General features: G+C 45.0%; 1 protein-coding gene across 2 annotated transcripts in view; it reads right to left on the minus strand.

Moving 5' to 3' along the window:
- Positions 1-4,391: 4,391 nt before the first annotated feature.
- FNDC1 (fibronectin type III domain containing 1) overlaps positions 4,392-18,627 on the minus strand; it is a 97,690-nt gene continuing 83,454 nt past the window's right edge. For both annotated transcript variants that reach the window (XM_033404017.2, XM_049695276.1), the window contains 6 exons: positions 17,610-17,718; positions 12,832-12,911; positions 10,732-10,761; positions 9,793-9,954; positions 8,313-8,435; positions 4,392-5,175 (listed from right to left, as the gene is read on the minus strand). In XM_033404017.2, the coding sequence (XP_033259908.2) occupies positions 5,060-5,175; positions 8,313-8,435; positions 9,793-9,954; positions 10,732-10,761; positions 12,832-12,911; positions 17,610-17,718 (620 nt within the window). In that variant the 3' untranslated portion in view covers positions 4,392-5,059. The remainder of the gene's footprint in view (positions 5,176-8,312; positions 8,436-9,792; positions 9,955-10,731; positions 10,762-12,831; positions 12,912-17,609; positions 17,719-18,627) is intronic.

The raw sequence follows: 18,627 nt of genomic DNA on the forward strand, positions 1-18,627 counted from the left end.
AGAAGGATGTCCGGCATGTATTTTGGATTCAGTTGACATCTGCTTTGTGAAAGAGAGGCATGGTTGTCACTAACGCAGTGTCCACCACCCAGGCCTCCATGGCCCTGGAAGGCAGACACCCTCCTGCTCCCGGCCCCGTGGGGTGGGATGGGCTCGGATGGGGTGAGCTGGAAGCCTCCCTTCACCCAGGTCCAGCCTCATCAGCTCCCCACGGTCCTCCTCACCCCTCTGTATTCCCAGGGAGATGGAGAGAGAGAGGTCTGTGGGGCCCTGCTCCTCCTAGAACCCCAACCAGCGTCCTCCCCCTGTCTTGGGGGGATGTCTCCTGCACTGCTCTTACCCGTCTTCCCCCCACTCCACAAAGACCCCATAATACCCACCTTCCTCCTCCCCCACCTCAAATAATCTGTTTATGTGTTTAGGCTTTTGAAAGAAAAGCCAGGGGAGAAAGTGGCCAGAGTCACCCTGAAATACCAAAGCCCCTTAAACAAGGACCAGGAAGGCTCGGATGCCTTTGGAGCTGGGAGGGAAGATCCAGGTAGGAGATGGCTCAAGGACACGCTGTCACGTGCCGCCGAAAGATCACAACAGAAATAGCCTGACCAGTGTCCACAGGATGTAGCCACCAGGAGAGACCTGGGAGAGCTGAGCTGTGAGAGGCCAGGGTGTGGCTGTGTAAGAAATACAGGGGAGTAGGGGGTGAGGGGATGGAATGGGGGTGATTAATTCAGGAACTGAGCTCAAAGCCAGCACAGTGTGAAGGGAGTAGCTGAAGGGGACCACGGGTGTTGAAAAAATTTTTTAATTCGAATTAAAATTTTTTTAAATGAGAAGCACTAAGCACGTCTGAATGTTGGGGAAGGATCTTTCAAAAGGGAGACACTGCAGTTCCAGATCAGAGTCTGGTCCTGGGCCGGAGGGGGCAGCTCTTTGTGGGGACGGCAGGATGGACGCGGCTGCAGGTGCGTCGAGATCTGCCATCTGCCTGGTGGAGTGAGGTGGGGTCTCCCGAAGTGGGAGGGGAAGCGGATAGAGGTGAGTGGCGATGCGGGGTGGAGCGTGAAGACCATGGGCGTGGTCTGACAAACAGTTGCAGAAAACCACCGGGAGCTGAGAGGGACTCAGACGGCTTGGCAGGCTGGAGGGGTGCGTGTTTGTTCATTGACAGGGAGGCAAGAACAACTGCTCGCTCACCTCCACGACCTGGCAGCACCTCCTGCAAGTTATTCCCTGTCCTGAGACCACGTGGTCCAACCTCACTTAAACCCTTTCCTTAACACTTGAGGGCATTTCTGTTCTTGGCCAACAAACAATCTCTTCTTGAGAGAGAACTGCTTTCCCAATTTGGACCAAGGATTTTTTGTGTGTGTTAAATTTATCAGCCTCCATTTCTGTGTTGATTTTATTTCCCTTTTATCATAAATCCTTATGTGCTTAGCTCTCATCATGATTTTTTAAATGTGCACATTGATCATCTTACAATTAATATTTAAACTCGATCGCCATTCATGACAAGTACACTTTGTGTTTTCATACAATTTTCCTGACTCAGCCTAATCTGAGAATGGGGACATAGGGTGATTGGGGAGATATTTTTAGACTCACTTCTTGTCTCCAACTGCAAGATAGTTACATCTTAAGGAGATGATTTTAAGGCACCTACAACCTGTATTCTGTTGCAGAAGTGTGGGCTGATTCTATTGGTGGAATTTACTGTTGTTGTTGTTTTAGAATTTTGTAAGAAATACATTTGTGCTTTTCATTAAGGACGGATTTTTGCATTGTTTGAATTTTACTTTTCTACCTGACTTTAAGATAACTATATATACTGAAAGGAACCATTCTGAATCACAGGCTCATTCTGGCCGGATCCACCCAGTCTGAGGCTGTGTATCCTTGAACAGTCCTTTTCTTCAGTTTCCTCATCTTTATTTTTTTGTTTGTTTTGTTTTGGCTGCGCTGCACAGCATGCGGGATCTAGTAGTTCCCCAACTAGGGATTGAACCCGTGTCCCCAGCAGTGGAAGTGCAGAGTCCTAACCATTGGAACACCAGTGGGGTTATAATTATACATAGTGACTAAGATCTGTGTTCTGTGCAGAGAGGCAAACGTGTTTTAACCCCATTCATCACCACATTCTCAAATTCCCCACCCTCCTGAACTGACCAAGATACATGGCTTGAATAGGTCAAAAAGGGGAAAAAAATAAGTCAAAACTCATCTGGTAAAAGCTGGAAATTATGTTCTAACCAAATGGTTATATTAAATATGCATGAAGTCCCCTAGAGACCATAATACTTCCTGAGACCACAGCACAGGGGGCTTGACCGACAGGAAACTGGGGGACCCGGATCAACCGCTCAATGCAGAGTTCAGATTTGCTAGTTAGATAATAAATATAACTCAAGTCAGAGAAGGGCCAACAAACGTCTATTACGTAGCATGTGCTAGTTTTAAACATCTATTAAGTAGCATGTGCTAGTTTTAAAATCTGGACTTCGCTAAAGCCTTCTTTAAACCTCAAGAAAACTCTTATCTACAGCTATACAGACTCTGTCTTATAGGGTAAATATTTTAGGCCTTGGAACCACACATGGTCTCCATTGCACATTATTGGTGTTTTTGCTTGGACTGTTTGTTTGTTTTGTTTACAACCCTTTAAATGCATAGAAAAACCATTCTGAGCTCACAGGCCAATTAAAAACGGCTGAGGGCCTCAAATTGCAAGTTTAGACATTTCCAGCTATATTTAAGGTTTTTTAGCGATGAACAGCTCAGTATTTTCCAACAAGGCTCATTTGGTAATTAAACTCTTCTAACTTGACATGGAATGGTTTCCAGACCCTCTACTATCTTGAATGTCCCCTTCTTGGCATCCTGCTGCCAATGGAGTCCCTAAAACGTGTCCTCCAGGACCACACAGCACTAGAAACTTGATGTGACCACTGTGGTGGACTCATTTGAACTATTGCATAACCTAATTTGGCAAGAGTATTGAGAATACTATCACCTTTTTGTATAAATTCAGTGTTTTTGTTTCGGTTGTGCTATCATCTGGGATTTGCAGTCATTTCTATAAAGAACTGCAAACATCTCTTTGTAATCAAAGTTCAGCTTTCCAGAATCAAATACAGTCTAAGGTTCCAGGTGGGGCTCAAAAAACATTGCCTGAATGAACACCAGTGAAATCTTTGTATTTCTGGGAAGTAAGGATAAAATCATTCTGAGGGAAACGTGTCCTTCTGTGTATGAAATGAGTGTAAAACCTTTCAGGGTGAGGCCGACAGGGAACACGACGTTTAATGTATGAAAGCGTGAATCACGGAGGAGAGATGCCTGCATCTGTGTGCTGGACCTGATCCCCCATCTCTTCCGCGGGAGGCCCCAGAACAAAGATGGGTTTATTAGGAAAATTCACTTATATTTAAAGATCTTATCCTTGCTTGTTACTGTGAAGCATGTCTGAATGTTAGTGTGGAAAATAGGTGTTTTTTAGACACCCTTTAAAACAATTCCCCTTTTATGTACAAGAGCCCCAGAAACCCAGAAGATTCCTATCCTAGTATTTTCCCAGACTGTCAGAACGCCTGCATTTTCTTCACTGTCGTTTACCGTAGAAGAGGGAATTGTGGCCACTGGGGAAGATGTCAGCTCCCGCTGCCCCATCACAAAAATCCCGCAGTGACTTGTTTCCTGTTTTATCTCCAAACCTACCGGACACATCAGGCTTCACCTCAACACGCTGCTGGCACCGAAAATAACTGATTCCAGTTGGCGGAACACTTTCTGCCATTACATCATTTACGTAGTGGTACAGCCCCCGGGCCCCAGAAGTGTGTCTGCCTCTGGCTCGTTCCCACTACTGGTTCTTCTACCCTGAAACTTAGGAAAGACAAACCCTCCGTTCCCCAGAGCTGCCTGAGGACGCGGAGGTGCCACTCATGTGGAAAGGACACCACGTTTTAAGAAGAATTGAAGTGTCATTAAATAAACCCTCTCATGCTGCAGCTGAGAGGGCTAAGATGCTTCTATTTCAAGGAGTAGATACTGAGCTAGGCGGGAAAGGCGAAAGAAGTCTTTTTAAACTGGATTTCAAGATCATCTGGGACCTAAAATCTTAATCTGGAAACTGACTGGATATGTCCACACAGAGACCACCAGTCCATTTCTCACACGAGGATGGAAGGTGGAAATCACTCAGTTTGCCACCGGCTCACAGCTAGCATCGCTGCATCCCAGTCATTTCCGCAGCTCAGCAGCGCTCACAGGAAGAACGCGTGCCTTGCCGTTCTTGCCGTGTTACACAGAGTACCTGTTCTCTGGACCCTTCTAAAAAGAGGTTAATAAACAGCACCTCTGCTCCAAAAAGTCCCACACACATTTATCTAGTGAACAAGTACACACTTAGCAATTTTAATCAGTCTTTGCAGACAAGTGTGGATATGTATATGCATATATACATATATATATATATATATATCAAAATTGAGAATTTACAAGTAAGATTTGATACAATTGGTCTAGTGGTGGGTTAAGTCCATAGAATAAATCTTAAGTAGGCTACATTTCCTTTGGTGGCATTTTTAGTAATTCAGTTCTACTGCATAGAAAGGGATCCAAAGCTTAAATTCAGCTACTTTTGGAGGGGTCCAGTGAGAAAAAAGAACATGGGTGGTGTCCCACAAAGCAAGCACAGCGTGTGTATGCTGATCCCTGGAGATACCAAAGTGTCTGAACTTTGTGCCTAAAAAGTATGAAAATCACACCAGGCGTCCTGGTAGCTGCGCACGTCTGCCGTCTCTGGGATGAGCTATTATAAGCAAAACATGTGGAGAAGCAAAGTTAACAGCAACATTGAATCCTGTGTGTGGTCCAGGCCAAGAAGTAGTACTGAGCTCCAGATCAAAGATGCCTGAAGTGTCCGGTGTCCACCGTGTGGCCTTGCTGACACTGGGGACAGTGAAGCTTGGGACACTATCCCTTCTCCTGCTCACAGGCCCTAGTGCAGGTTAGTCGAGGGGGCCGGGCAGGACGAGCTTCCAGCACGACTGTCCTGTGGTTACCACTTCCCTGGGATGGAAACCCCACACTCATACCAGCCCACGTAGTAGTAGGGGGTTCCAAAACCTATGTTGCCAAAGCTGACTGGCTCCTGGCGGTACTGGCGATAGTAGCCTGGAAGGTAAAAGGAAAGAAAGGGAAAGAATAATCAGTAATATTGTGATTTATAATAGAAAATGTATATTTGGTCTTCATCTCCATTGTTGGCACAGAGCGCCTGAAGCCCTTGGAATTTCCTGAGTGACAAGAGCTATAAAGGTGTGTGGAATATTATTATATTCATAGTAAACCCTGTTCAACCACACCGGAGTTTATGCTAATGACGTGACTTTCGGAAAGCATCTAAGGATGAGGGCTGGTCGCCAGAGGAAACAACCGTGTGATTGTAGGGGGGGAACCTTCAGCCCTACCCACAACTTCCAGGGAGGAGAGAGGGGCTGGAGATTGAGTTCAATCACTACTGTCCAATGATTTCGTCAATTGTGCCAATGTAATGAAGCCTCCAGAAAACCCCCAAAGGACAGGTTCGGAGAGCTTGCAGGTTGGCGAGCACATGGAGATTCAGGCAGAGTGGTGCTTCGAAGGGGCATGGGTGCTCCCTGCCCTTCCCCATACCTTGCCCTATGCATCTCCTCCGCCTGGCTCTTCCCAAGTTCCCTCCTTTTATAATAAACCGCAATTTAGTAAGTGAAATGTCTCTCCGAGTTTTGTGAGCCCCTCTGGCAAGTTAATCAAATCCAAAGAGGGGGTCATGGGAACCTCTGATTTATAGCCTGTCCTTATCAGAAGGACAGGTGACAAGGTGGACTGTGATTGGCATCTAAAGTGCATGAAGGGGGCAGTCTTGTAGGACTGAGGTCTGAAACTGTGGCATCTGATGCTATCTCTGGGTAAATGGTTTCAGTACAGATTTGAACTGTAGAGCACCCGCTGGTGTTGGAGAATTGCCTGGTGGTGCGGGAAAAGAACCCACACTTGGAATTGGTGTCTGCATCATAGCATCAAAAGCACCTGAACCAACTGGAAGAATCCTCATCCTAACAACCTCCTTTCGGACAGAAGATTTCTGATAAGTTGCTCTTGTGACAAAAGTTACTTCCAAATAAATACGACCATTTTTGTGTGGAGTCACAACACCCACCCTCGGAGGTTTATCCCAAGGATGATTTGTGGGGATAATCCAGTCTCCACATGTGTGACACCTCTCTCTCTCTCTCTCTCTCTCTCTCTCTCCACAGAGGAGGGTCATTTTAGTCAATCACAATGGAGCACTCCCAGTAGGGCAGGCCCTGAGCTGGGCAAGCAACCTTAACCAAGATTCCCACAGAATCTGGGGCCCCTGACTTGCCTAGAACCGCAGGCCTCCAAGATTTACCTCTCGGAATCCGCGGTAGACTTTCAGATCTTTCAAGTAAACCTCTCAGAGGAAAGAATCCTGTAGCAGTTCTGACCACTTCTCCTTTCAAGAAGAAGTGATGCTCCAACCTCCTCAAAAAATGTTGGCAACTCAACAACCGCTCTCACCCCTTTGGCCCTGTGTCCTCTTGTAAGATGAAAGGTTACCTGCCATTCCTCCAGTGAGTTTCTGATGAACCAGCACCTCTGTTCAGAGCCCAAACCATGACAGAACAGTCACAGAAACACAGTGAAATACAAACGATGCATTTAATACTAACCCTGGGGCACTGCAAGATCCTGAAACAATTAAGAGATGTGGTGTATTATGTATGTTTATTGTGACTGTTAATTTTCTATGTCAACTTGGCTAGGACATGGCGTCCAGCTATTTGGTCAAATATTATTCTAGGTGTTTCTGTGAAATTATTTTCTAGATGAGATTAACATTTCAATCAGCAGACTTTAAGTAAAGCAGATTACTCTCCACAACGTGGGTGGGCCTCACCCAATTAGTTGAAGGCCCTAGTAGGAAAGGACTGACTTTCCCTGAAGAGAGGGGTCTTCTGCCAGAAGCCTGCCTTTGGACTAACTGCAGCATTGGCTCTTCCCGGGGTCTCTAGCAGGCTTGCTGGCCCACCCTGTAGCCTTTGGACTTGCCAGCCTCCTTAAAGAGCCAGTTCCTTAAAATATATCTTGTTCTGTCTCTCTCTTTCCCTCTCTCCACCTCTGTCTCTTTCCCTCTCTCCATCTCCCGTTGGTTCTGTTTCTCTGGAGAACCCTGCCTAACATACTTGTTTTACTGTTTTGTGTATTTTAATGTATCTTAATTTTTTGAAAATGGGTAATCTTTGTACCACCTATGGTATTTTTTTCCAAACTAAAAAATGTTAAAGATCAGAGCATCTTATATCTTTAAAAATGCCAGGTCACTAAACTGCTGGACTTCATTCAGTTGTTCTGTTTGTTTATTTGGGGGCTTGGGGCAGTTAGTAATGTATTACATGTTGTTAACTTTGAGATTAATACACTTACTTTCACCTTGCAATGCCATCATGAAATAGCTGATACATGATCTCCTGAAGCATATCATGGTTGGTTTGTATTTGTTTATTTTTTCTTTCTTGGGACTCTTGTTCATGGCATTCTCCACCTGGAAGGCCCTCTAATCTTTGCATGTATTTTTATGACTCAGCTCAGACTCTGCCTCTTCTGAAAACCTTCCCTGGAAGCCTCAAGCAGCAGCCCCGCCCTTTTTTTTTTTTTTGCGGTACGCGGGCCTCTCACTGTTGTGGCCTCTCCCGTTGCGGAGCACAGGCTCCGGACGCGCAGGCTCAGCGGCCATGGCTCACGGGCCCAGTCGCTCCGCGGCATGTGCGATCCTCCCGGACCGGGGCACGAACCCGTGTCCCCTGCATCGGCAGGCGGACTCTCAACCACTGCGCCACCAGGGAAGCCCAGCCTCTGCCCTTTGAACTCAGAGAGTAACTATAATCTGCACAATTACCTGACAATGGGACAATCATGTGACATAACTCTTGTCATTATTTGTACTTTAAGTTGCTTGCTCTTAGTTACCTTTCACATATTTATCCTCCCTTCCCAATTACTGACCATGTTTCCTGAGGGTAGGGGTAAGGTCTTATATTCCTTTGTGTCCCTACCTCTCCAAGGCTCACCCTAAACCCAGCATGTGGTAGGAGTATTTTGTTTCTTCCTTATTTTTATGCTCCAAAATTCTGCTAATATCTATCTTCAAATGGTAAACCAAATGCAGAGCTACAGTGAATTTTCTCCTTATGTCAGCCCTCCTCTCCACCCCCCAGTATATTACACTGGGCCTTGGTTCACATTACCTTGAATGGTAGGGAGGGCTTCTATGTAGGACTGAGGCCCCGTTCTTCCATCCAGGTGTGAATCCACAAATTGACAATGGTCTTCACCTCTTCCCCAACTGTCCCCAATGCTGTAGAATGTATCTGCGTAAAGGAAGGCGATGAGTCACTGACTGCTCCAGAACCGCCGTGCTGGCTGAGGGATTTGCACAAGCTTTGAAGTGGGCATGTGACTTCAGCTCTGTGTGTCGCACTTTCCATGTTTGAAAGATGGTGATAATGGCACCGGTTTCAAAGTGTTATAAGGATTCAGCAGGCTCATGTGTGCTAAATACTTAGCAATTGTTCATAAATGGAAACTACTAATATTATAGGCATTTTCAGCCCGTAGATGGGAGACCTTTCTACTCTTTGGTTTAAAAACAAGGAGGAAACTCTGATAGGCAGAGAACGTATCATGAAGTAATTATGAAAAGCATGAATACCTAGAAAAATAGAAGAAACTATTTTCGTACATAACTAGAAGTAGGGGGTGTGTCTGTAGCATGAGGCGCTGTCCTTGGTCCTGAACCAGAGCTGCACAGTAGGGCAAAGGTGTTTCTCTCAACCCTGGGATACCAGACATGGCTGTGTAGCCTCTCCCGGAGCAAAAGGACAGTGTGCAAGAGGGAAAAAAGAGCAGCAAGAAACGAACAGACTGGTTGTAGGGAGAGGCATGTACACGGAGAAATTGCAAGGGTGGGGGATGGTTGGGGAGATTTTGACATTATCTAGAAATGATGAGCAGCAGCAAGAAACAAAACAACAAAAAACCTGACGTCTGACAACATATAAACCAGCTGAGGGCAAGTTTTCTTTCTTTTTAAATGTATGTACTAGAAAAATTAAAAGTTGTGCAAATTTTGAAATACAAAACAATTTTGGGTAAGTGGGTGAGTTAAAACCAGCGGGGGAGAAATGGTACTTTGAAATGTTAGTAGTTCAAAGTAAATACTTATGTTATTCTTTGTTTTAATCCCCTACCATGATGAAAACAGTGTAAGTTTTGGACACAGAACAAATAGTGCACCTCATATATGTTTCACCATCCACATTGTTTCTCTGTAAAGTTGTTCCAATGGCAAAAATCGTAGGGGGTACTTCTCCTCAATACTTCCAGCTTACACTCATACCTTAAAGAAGCTTAAAGGCCATTTTTCTTCATTGTTAATGTTATGGGATTAACAACAAAGAAAAACAGCCTTTAAGTTTCTAAGAGAATTTTGGATTTCATTCCTAAAAAGTAGTAGATTTAAAATATATACATATATTCCTGGGTACCAATGTAAATACTAGTCACTCCAGAATAGAGCCTGCAAAACTGGCTTGCACTTGAGCCAGACTGAGATGTGATGGGTCCATACCTCAAATGCATTCTGATGCACCTGCTACGTCAAGTTAGCATCTGATAAACTAAAAGCTTTCCACACCTTCCCATAGCACAGCATCCCCAAAGACCTACCTTTCAGGTTATCACTGAGGTAGATCTTATACCGCAGTGAATTACAAAGAACGACTCCCACAAACTTTCTGTACCACGTCCGCTTCACATACTGTCGGCCGTGGCAGTCCGTGTAGCCAGGGTCATGTTTGAAAGCAAATGGGATCCAGATGGGCTCACCACCTGGGCGACACACAGCACACCTTCTAAGTCATGGCGTTTCACAGCGTTTATTCTTGCACAAAATACCGGAGAATTTGATTTATTCCCTGGGACTTCCCCTTCTCTCAGGGCTTTTCTGAGCAGTTTTCCCACCTCCCAGTGGCCTCTCTCTCTCTCTCTCTCTGTCTTTTCTCTTCTTTCTTTGTACTGAAGTACAACTGGGGAGTTCCTTGTACCTGAATGCAGTTAACGTGTTTGCATTTCTATAAAGGATTCTCAGAGTAAGAAAAAGCCTAATTTAAGCCAAGGAACATAAGCTATGATGGCAAATTTGACCTTGCAGGGCTGTCACCCTACCTCCCCACCCCCAAGATCCCTCAGCACGGGCACCTCCTGTTCTTGTCACTCATAAGACCAGTCTTGAACTTAAGCAATAGGTCTTTCTTGGTTTATTTGAAAAACAAAGTAAAATTTTGTCGTACACTTAATGCATTTTGCTATCTTTTCAGCAATTTAAAATATTCAAAGGGGCTATGAAAATAAAGTTATCTATTTTCATAGATACTGGCCACCCATAATGGTTTTTACAGATATTGGCTGCTATGGCCCTATTTAAAAATTTCCAGAACATGCTTTTCCCTAGATTAGGATGATGGGTGCAAAGAAACCATAGAAGTTGTCAGAAAATTACAAAAATACAAAAGCGGCTCAGCGCATCTACTTGTAACCATAACAATCTCGTATTCAATATTCAACTTGATTACTAGAATGTCAAGTTTATCAAGAAGAGAAACTTACCTGGTGGCCTCACAACAAGCAAAGGATTATCTGTAGAAGGAAAAATAAATAATTGGCTTCACTATTACATCACACAGCCATGCAACTGTTGAAACGGTTTTTTTTTTTTGTAATTAAAAGAACTACCCAAGCTAGAATAGATAAAGAAAGTGTAAGATTCATTTGACAGATGCCAAGACATTCCCTTAGTTTTTACTTTCTAGGCATTTCCTTTCAAGAAATACTCTTTTCTATTTATATTGTCTTGTTATTTATATAGATGGTGTGGGTCCTTGACGATAATATTTTGACATTGGGTACCACAAAATAATTCAATACTCATTATGTTTTAAAATGTGTCCATCTTGGGAAAACAGTTCAGTGGTTTCTTAAAAAAGTAAAAACACACACCTACTATGCAATCCATCCATTCTACTCTTGCGTATTTACCCGAGAAATGAAAGCATATGTCCTTAAAAATACTTGTACATGAATGCTCATGGCAGATTTATTTGTAATAGTCCAAAAGTAGGAACAATCCAATGTCTATTAACAGGTGAATAAATACAAACTGTGGCACATACAATGGAACACTGCTATGTAATAAAAAAGAATGAACTACTTATAAATATGACAACATGGATGGATCTCAAAAGGATGCTACGTGAACGAAGCCAGACGAAAGAACTCACACTGTATGATTCCACTGATACAAAATTCTAGAAGGTGCAAATGAATCCATAGTGACAGAAGGCCCATGAGTGGTTGTCTGAGAAGAGGGGAGAGGATGGGCACACGGGGAGGGAAGGGAGGGCTGGATTGTACAGCAGCAGGAAGAAACTGTCGGGGTGATGGAGCTGTGCACCAGCATGACTGCCGGGATGGCTCCAAGGGTACAAACATACCCCAAAACTTCCTCAGCTGTACATCTTGAGGATGAACAGTTTACTGTATGCCATTTCTACCTCAATATAGCTGTTTTAAAACATGTCTATATCTTAGCCCAAATAGTGCCACTTAATATAAAACTACATTATAAGGAATTCTGCTTTAGAAGAAGTTCATTTTTATAAAATACAGGCCAGGTAAACATGGGCCATCCTTTTTTTTTTTTTTTTTTTTTAAATTATCACAGAGTAAAATTACTTTTTTAGGGTGCACATCCTATGAATTTTTACCACACGTATAGACTCATGGAACTCCACCACGATCACACACAGAACATTTTCGTCCCCCCAGATCTGCTTTGTGCTGCCCCTTTGTACAGACCATTCATTCTGACATCATCTGCTCTCTATAAAATAAAGTGACATACCATTAGCTGTAAGTGTAAATGCTTGTTTTACTCTCCTGCTCTTAGGAAATAATCTAACCAAATGGAAGCGACAGCCACGTTAGTGTGGAGCCGACCCAGCTGGGCTTCTGTAAGTGCCTGTCTTGGGACCATGGGTACCAACTCTCCAGCCTGGCTTCCTACACAGAAAGGCTGCCAACCCGGCACCTGCCACCATGGGCAGCTCTGTGTGTACTGCCTCAGACCATGACCACGGGGACATTTCACTGAAGGGCTTGAGACCTCTGCACACCAGCATCCCAAAGTAGGGACATCCTCTGAGTGATATTGCTTGCAAGATGGACAGTATTTTAATTAGACCCTCCATGTTAAGTAGAGACATTTTCATCTCCTAGTAAAGGAAGCAACTTAAGAGATGTGACTAATTGAAAGAAGCAAGGTACCCTCAGGTCACATGACATTTATGCTCTTCAGCTGTTTGCAATTAAAAAAACAAAAGGAATTTATCTCTGTAACTAAATCTCTACAGATAGATTCAAACTTATCTTTCCCACATGGTTGAAAACTAGATTTTCTCCCCCCCTTTTGATTGGAACTTGATCTTTTCACTTCCCAGGCAGTTCCAATGAAGATTACTTTAAATTTTATTATCCAACTTTTAGCTCAGCAGAAAGAAAATCATGTTTATCTTATAAAATGACATCCAATATGAACTGATTAAAGAGAAGAGGATTTCACTTCTTCAGTTTTTATTCTATTGTAGACATGATTTCAGACTATTTGTTTTTAAGAAAAGGAAAAAAACGAGGACATGAAGTCACCCATACCTGATTCTGTGACAAATGAGACCGAAGGGCTGATAGGTCCATAGCCGTGAGGATTTTTGGCTTGAACTTTAAAATAATACCTGAAATTGGAAGAAAACATTTTTTGAAAGAGAACCTTGTTTAATTTTTGTGTAATGAGACAAACACCCAAACTATTCAGCACCTCCTCCGTGGCAGGGTTTGAGTCCTATTTTTCACAGATGCATACACCACTGCTATTTCTTCATGTTATTTCTAAACTTTCTCATTTTCGAATAACTTTTTAAAACAATACATGTGACTAATGGGAACAGAGGGGCATACTGGGCAAACAGGCCACTTAGATTGTGTGTGTTATTTAGAGCATCAAGGGTTGAACTGCCCCGCGCAGGCCCGTCCTTGAATGCAATGGTCTCCTCTTGTCCCGTCTTGAGTTCTACTGACTGGAGGGGGAAGATGGAGCGGTGAAACGCTTACCAAGCAGAATTCCAATTGTAACCTAATTCTAATCACTGGACTGTGTGTGAAAAAGCAGGATGTTTGACAGTGTGATGATGCAAACCCATTGTTGGCAGGGAGAAGGCTAAGCAGTCCTGAGGCCGGTCTCCTCGGGGGAACTAACACGACAGCAATGTTCTGGGTGCAGGACAAGTGCTATGCTTGGCTCTGGAGCCGTGAAGTCACTGAGTTTCCAGCTTCTGTGCCTCGAGGAAAGAGAAGCAAGTCCGGGAAGGGGAAGAGGAAAAGGCCTGGAGACGCTTTGCTGTGGATTAATCTTTTTCTTGGAACAGAGAATGTGCTAGAAAGCACACTGTCTGAATCAGCCTGTTCATCTAGAGGGAGAACGACAAGCCAGGCAGATTGGGAGTCCCAGAGCATCTTACTTTGGACTCTGATGAGCTCTAGGACCAAAAGTGGTGATGAGAAAATACTGGAAACCAACACAGTTAAGACCCACTCTACCTACTGCTCCTCTTTGTTGTCCTCCCCTCTGGGATTCCAGGTGTTATCTGTGCTCTCTTAGCCCCTAACTATCAACACTTCCGGGTAAAGAAGGTGGGTAAAAAAATCCCTGTGCGGGGAAGCTCTCCACCACTTCAGAGAGTTCAGGAGGAGTCTTGGTTTCCAGCTAGCAGAAGCTACACTTCAATGTTACAAAATCCTGTATTTGATTGTCAGACACACAGATCACATGCATTAATTAAGACACCCTAAATTTTTAAAAGGAGAATTATTTACATTTAGAGAGCAAAGGCATGTGTCTGTGGCACCTCTGCCCTGGCACCAAGCCTCCTGATTTTCTGAGAACCTCAAGGGAGCCTCTGGTCTCACAGTTACACAGAGATATTTGACTTGGGGTTTGATTAAACAGAGAGCAAAGAAAAGCCCATTCGGTAAAATCAAGTCTTCTTTTAAGCTTTCCGAGAAAGTATATTCACATCTCATGTAGGACAGAATCCTTTTTTAAATGTCATTTTTTTTTATAAAAAAGATATGCACAATTAAGAACATAGGAATTCCCAAATCTCAATTCACTCAGCATTCCGTGTTTTCTCAGTTGTGCGTACTTTTAACTTAGCGGTCGTGGAGTTAAAGGCAGACTCTGCTAGCAGTTCAAGCAGTGGGTTGGGCATACATCAATGATAACAGTCCAACTTTACAGATACTTTTTTTTCCTTAAAAAAATAGGAGGGCTTCCCTGGTGGCGCAGTGGTTGAGAGTCCGCCTGCCGATGCAGGGGACGCGGGTTCGTGCCCCGAGAGGCCCGCGTACCGCAAAAAAAAAAAAAAAAAAAAAAGGAAATCGAAACCTAGAGAGTGACACTGATATTCAGAGGCTACAGGGGACCTTTCTGTTGAATATTTCTCAAGCCATCCCTGGAGCCACGCTGCTACCTCTTCCCCAGACCCACAGAGGGAAACACCCTGTGCATTTGAGGAGATGGCAGAGGGATGACCAATTGCCTGAGAGACTATTCCGATTTCTTGGTTGTATCCATTTTGTTTTACCACTGAAACCTACGTATTCTCCAAAGCTACCCTCCTGTCCACACAATAATTCCAGTGCTCCGCAAAGCCCACATGGCCCAGTTCTAAAGATGTATTTCCACTTGAACTCGCCTAATATGTCAAAATAAGTTTAAATATGCTGAGCTGAAAAACAACATGGGATTATGAAAGGAGTAAAATTCCTATTTTCGAAAACCACATAAGACTTTTTCTACAGACTAAAATGTACATTTCATACCCTGAAGAGTCTCTGTCTCACCCAAGTAACAAAAGCAGTCCATGCCTTGCCTTCTTCTACAAGCTTCTGGCGCCTTCTTTTCAACAGCCTCCATGGTGACAAATCTCTGTACTTTAGGTATGGACTTACAATATGAAGATTCCAGAAAGTGATTCAGGGCTGAGTTGGGTGAATAAGGTGGGCAATGCCCACTTAAACTTGTCAGAAAAGAAGATCCAGTTATAAAGAACCAAAGCCAGTTTTTACATCCTGTCTTCTCCTGGGCTGGACCGACTTCTGCGTCTCTTACGAGGACTCTGAAGGGGGTCCTGAGAAGCCCTGAGGACTGTGCAGAGGGTGGGGAGACGCAGCCTCCGTGGAATAAACACGTGGACACCCCAGTGAGCCCATCGGAGACGCCCTGCGTTAGGGGAAACGCGGGGAAAAATGAGCGTCCTTACATTGTGGCACGCTTCCCGGGCTGTAAAAGTTCAGCAGCTGTTGGGGCGTCGGAGGAAGCCTCTGTAGCAGGAAGCACACGCCCTGCTTTCCAGCCGGCCCACTCCCTCCGCAGGACGCACGAACCACGGGGCAGAGGCAGCTGCTGCTCCCAGCCTGTCTATCAGGGCGCTCAGTGTGGGTGGACGCAGGACTTGAGCCTCAGGGGACACTAGGGCCCTCTGGGACCGGCTGGTCCAGCCTCCAGCCTCCTCTCCTCCCCATTCCCCCCCCCCCCCGCCCCCGACATCAGCCTCCTACTCTTCCTTAAGCCCACCGGCTTCCCAACACCCTTCCTGCCTGGAGCAACTTGACCTGCTCACCCACCTTCTCCAGGTGAAGTGCTGCTTATCTTCCCCCATGGAAGCTCACCTGACTGCACGCTAACCCCCAAGCTCAGGCAAAAAGCCCCCTATCGTACCCTCAGAGAACAGTGTACTTCTCCCTCACAACACTGGCCGGGGAAGGTTCATACTTATGCATCTATAAACTATCTGTCTCCACCAGGCTGTGCGAGCCATGAGGGGCCACGGTGTACTGTGCACCCCTGCCCCACGTCCTCCCCACGCCCACTGCTCTCTCCTGCGTGGAGCCCGGTGCCTGGCCTGAGCAGACACTCAGTAAGCACTTACCGGTGGATCGCGGACACTCAATCATACCTACTGAAAGAACGAATCAACCATCCTACGTAACCGGGCCCTGATATTATTCACAACTCAGCACCAGTTTGGTACCAAAAGTTGCTACAGGAACGCTGGACTGCGGAGGGTGCAGGGCACTGGGATTTGCAAGGAGCCATGCGGCCAAACATCCCTAAGGCCTCTTTCAGCTGATACTGAGGCTGTGCTGTAAGAACATTCACTCTGCCCGCAATAAAAAAATGACATGTTGACTTCGTTTTCTTTAGTTTTACTTTTTGCAATGAATCAACTTTTCGTTACTATCAGAGAAGAGCTAAGAAAAGTGCTCTCTCAGTTTCCTGTTTTTTATTTGCTGAATCTCAAAATTTATAACAGTTTATGAAAGCGCAGTCCAAGGGAGCCCAGGACATTAACAGGCCCCGAGGAAAGTTCTCTGCTAGTGCAGAAGTCTCTCAGTGCCCGAGGATATTGTCCAATTTCTATCCCTTTCAACACATTTCTGTTTAAGGAGAGTATTTTGTTCCAATCTCCTCTGTGTTCCTCTGACTCTATAAAAAAATGGGAGACCCTGGGTCCAAGTCACTTCACTTAGAACACTTCGCTATGGAAACACAGTGGCTTGACGTCCACGGTGTGCTAGAGCCATTCTACAGGCTTCAGAGAGCCGATCGCTAACTATCAGGCGTTCCGCAGAGCCAGGGTAGCTCAGAACTGGCCATGGTGGGAGGAATTGGCAAATACCATAAACCAGTTGTTATTGCTTTGATTTTTTTTTCCCAGAGAGCCAGTTTACAAGCATACCACAGCTCGACCACTGTGTTCTTTCCTGATGGCTGTTACCAGCAAAACCAGATAGTATAAAAGAGGAAATGCACGCTCATGCTGTTTGTACCCTCGAAGCAAGTTCTGCGTATTTCACGCTGGGGGCTCACTCTCAGATGGCCCTCTGGCTAGCGAGCCACTGCCCCGACTAGGTTACACGCTTCTTGTAACCGTTATTAATGTGTAAAATACATCTTTCTTGAATGATCTGAACTTGTACAGTATAGAGTCTGAGTCATTGCTGCTCCATCCATGTCACGTACAAAGCTTGCGTTGCCTAAGCCACCATGGGGTGAGTACAAACAGATCGATCCCCTTTCAACACACAGAGCAACCTTTCCTTCCCCAATGGTGGGTAGCTTTAGTCTCCGGAAAAGAGGGAACAAAATAGAAATACAATAATCTAACAATTACGGTGCCCACAGTGCTTTCCCCTAAGAAAAATACATGACATATGGTGAGCATTCATTGACAGTCTATGAGAGCTAACTAGAGAACTCAAAAGAAACCATAAAGACATTTTTGATTAATCCTTTTCTTTTCAACCTAAGGATATCCATGACCAGGCACATAGGTCTCGTTTTCTGTTTGTAAATGACTGACACATCATACCTTGTGTTTGGCTTCAGGTTCTCAATGGGCAGGTGAGTTACTGATGAAGCTTGGGTGGACCACTTGTTCCTGATGAAGTCTTCATAGGATGCACTGTAAACCAAGTAACCTACAAGTGGAAAGGAGGCAGAACCCAATGAGCATCAAGGAACCACATCACACCAGAGGCATAACCCAGGGGAGGATGACAGGAAGGAAACAGTGGCGTGGAGGCAGCTCTGTGCGAGAAGTCAAGAAGGGGAGTGTGTTGGGTCAGATGGGATAGAACGCTGGTACCCACTGGTGAAACCAGATGCAGATGACAAAATTAAAGACACTTCCTGGTGACGAGCTGGTTCCCTACTTCTCTTCCGTGTCCTCATTTCCCACATTCCCTGGCCTTCCTCATCTCCTTAGAATTGATAACATCTGTGAGCGCGCAGCAGAAGAAAGGATCAGTGACCTCCACACAAGTATTTAAGAAGCTCCTGGTAGAGATATATACAATCGTCCTTCACGTGAAACGAAGAAACCGTGATGGTGAATGCCGTGTGTGTGGCTGAAAGACCCCAGACTCACGGTGGGTGATCTCCTCACCTACTGCTATCGGCTCTCCTTTAGTTTCTAGCTGTTGAATATCTCTGCCTGCCCTGTCAGGCAGCTCTTTTCTCTGCCTTATCTGCTGTTAATGGGCCTCAGCGGGTGGGCCCTCAGCCCTGACACCTGCCCAGCCTTCAAGGCTGCCTCGTTAGGCCAAGGGAAGCTCACCGCAGAGCTTCACACGTTCTTTACTTACGTTGGAAGGAAATCGTTGTCAAGTACTTTCTACGTGCCAAACATCACGCCGAATCCTTTGGATTAAGTCTTACTTCGATGAATTCTCCTGGTCCTAGTATATAGGTTTCCCTGCCCTCATTCTGACACACGAGGAGACTGAGTCTTAGAGAGGGGGTAAAAATCCGGTCCAAGTTCACATTCGTTAATTCATTCAACAAACATTTACTGTGTGCCTTCTACGTGTCAGACCCTGCACTACGTG

Source organism: Orcinus orca, chromosome 12 (genome assembly GCF_937001465.1).
Source record: "Orcinus orca chromosome 12, mOrcOrc1.1, whole genome shotgun sequence".
NCBI classification, from domain to species: domain Eukaryota; kingdom Metazoa; phylum Chordata; class Mammalia; order Artiodactyla; family Delphinidae; genus Orcinus; species Orcinus orca.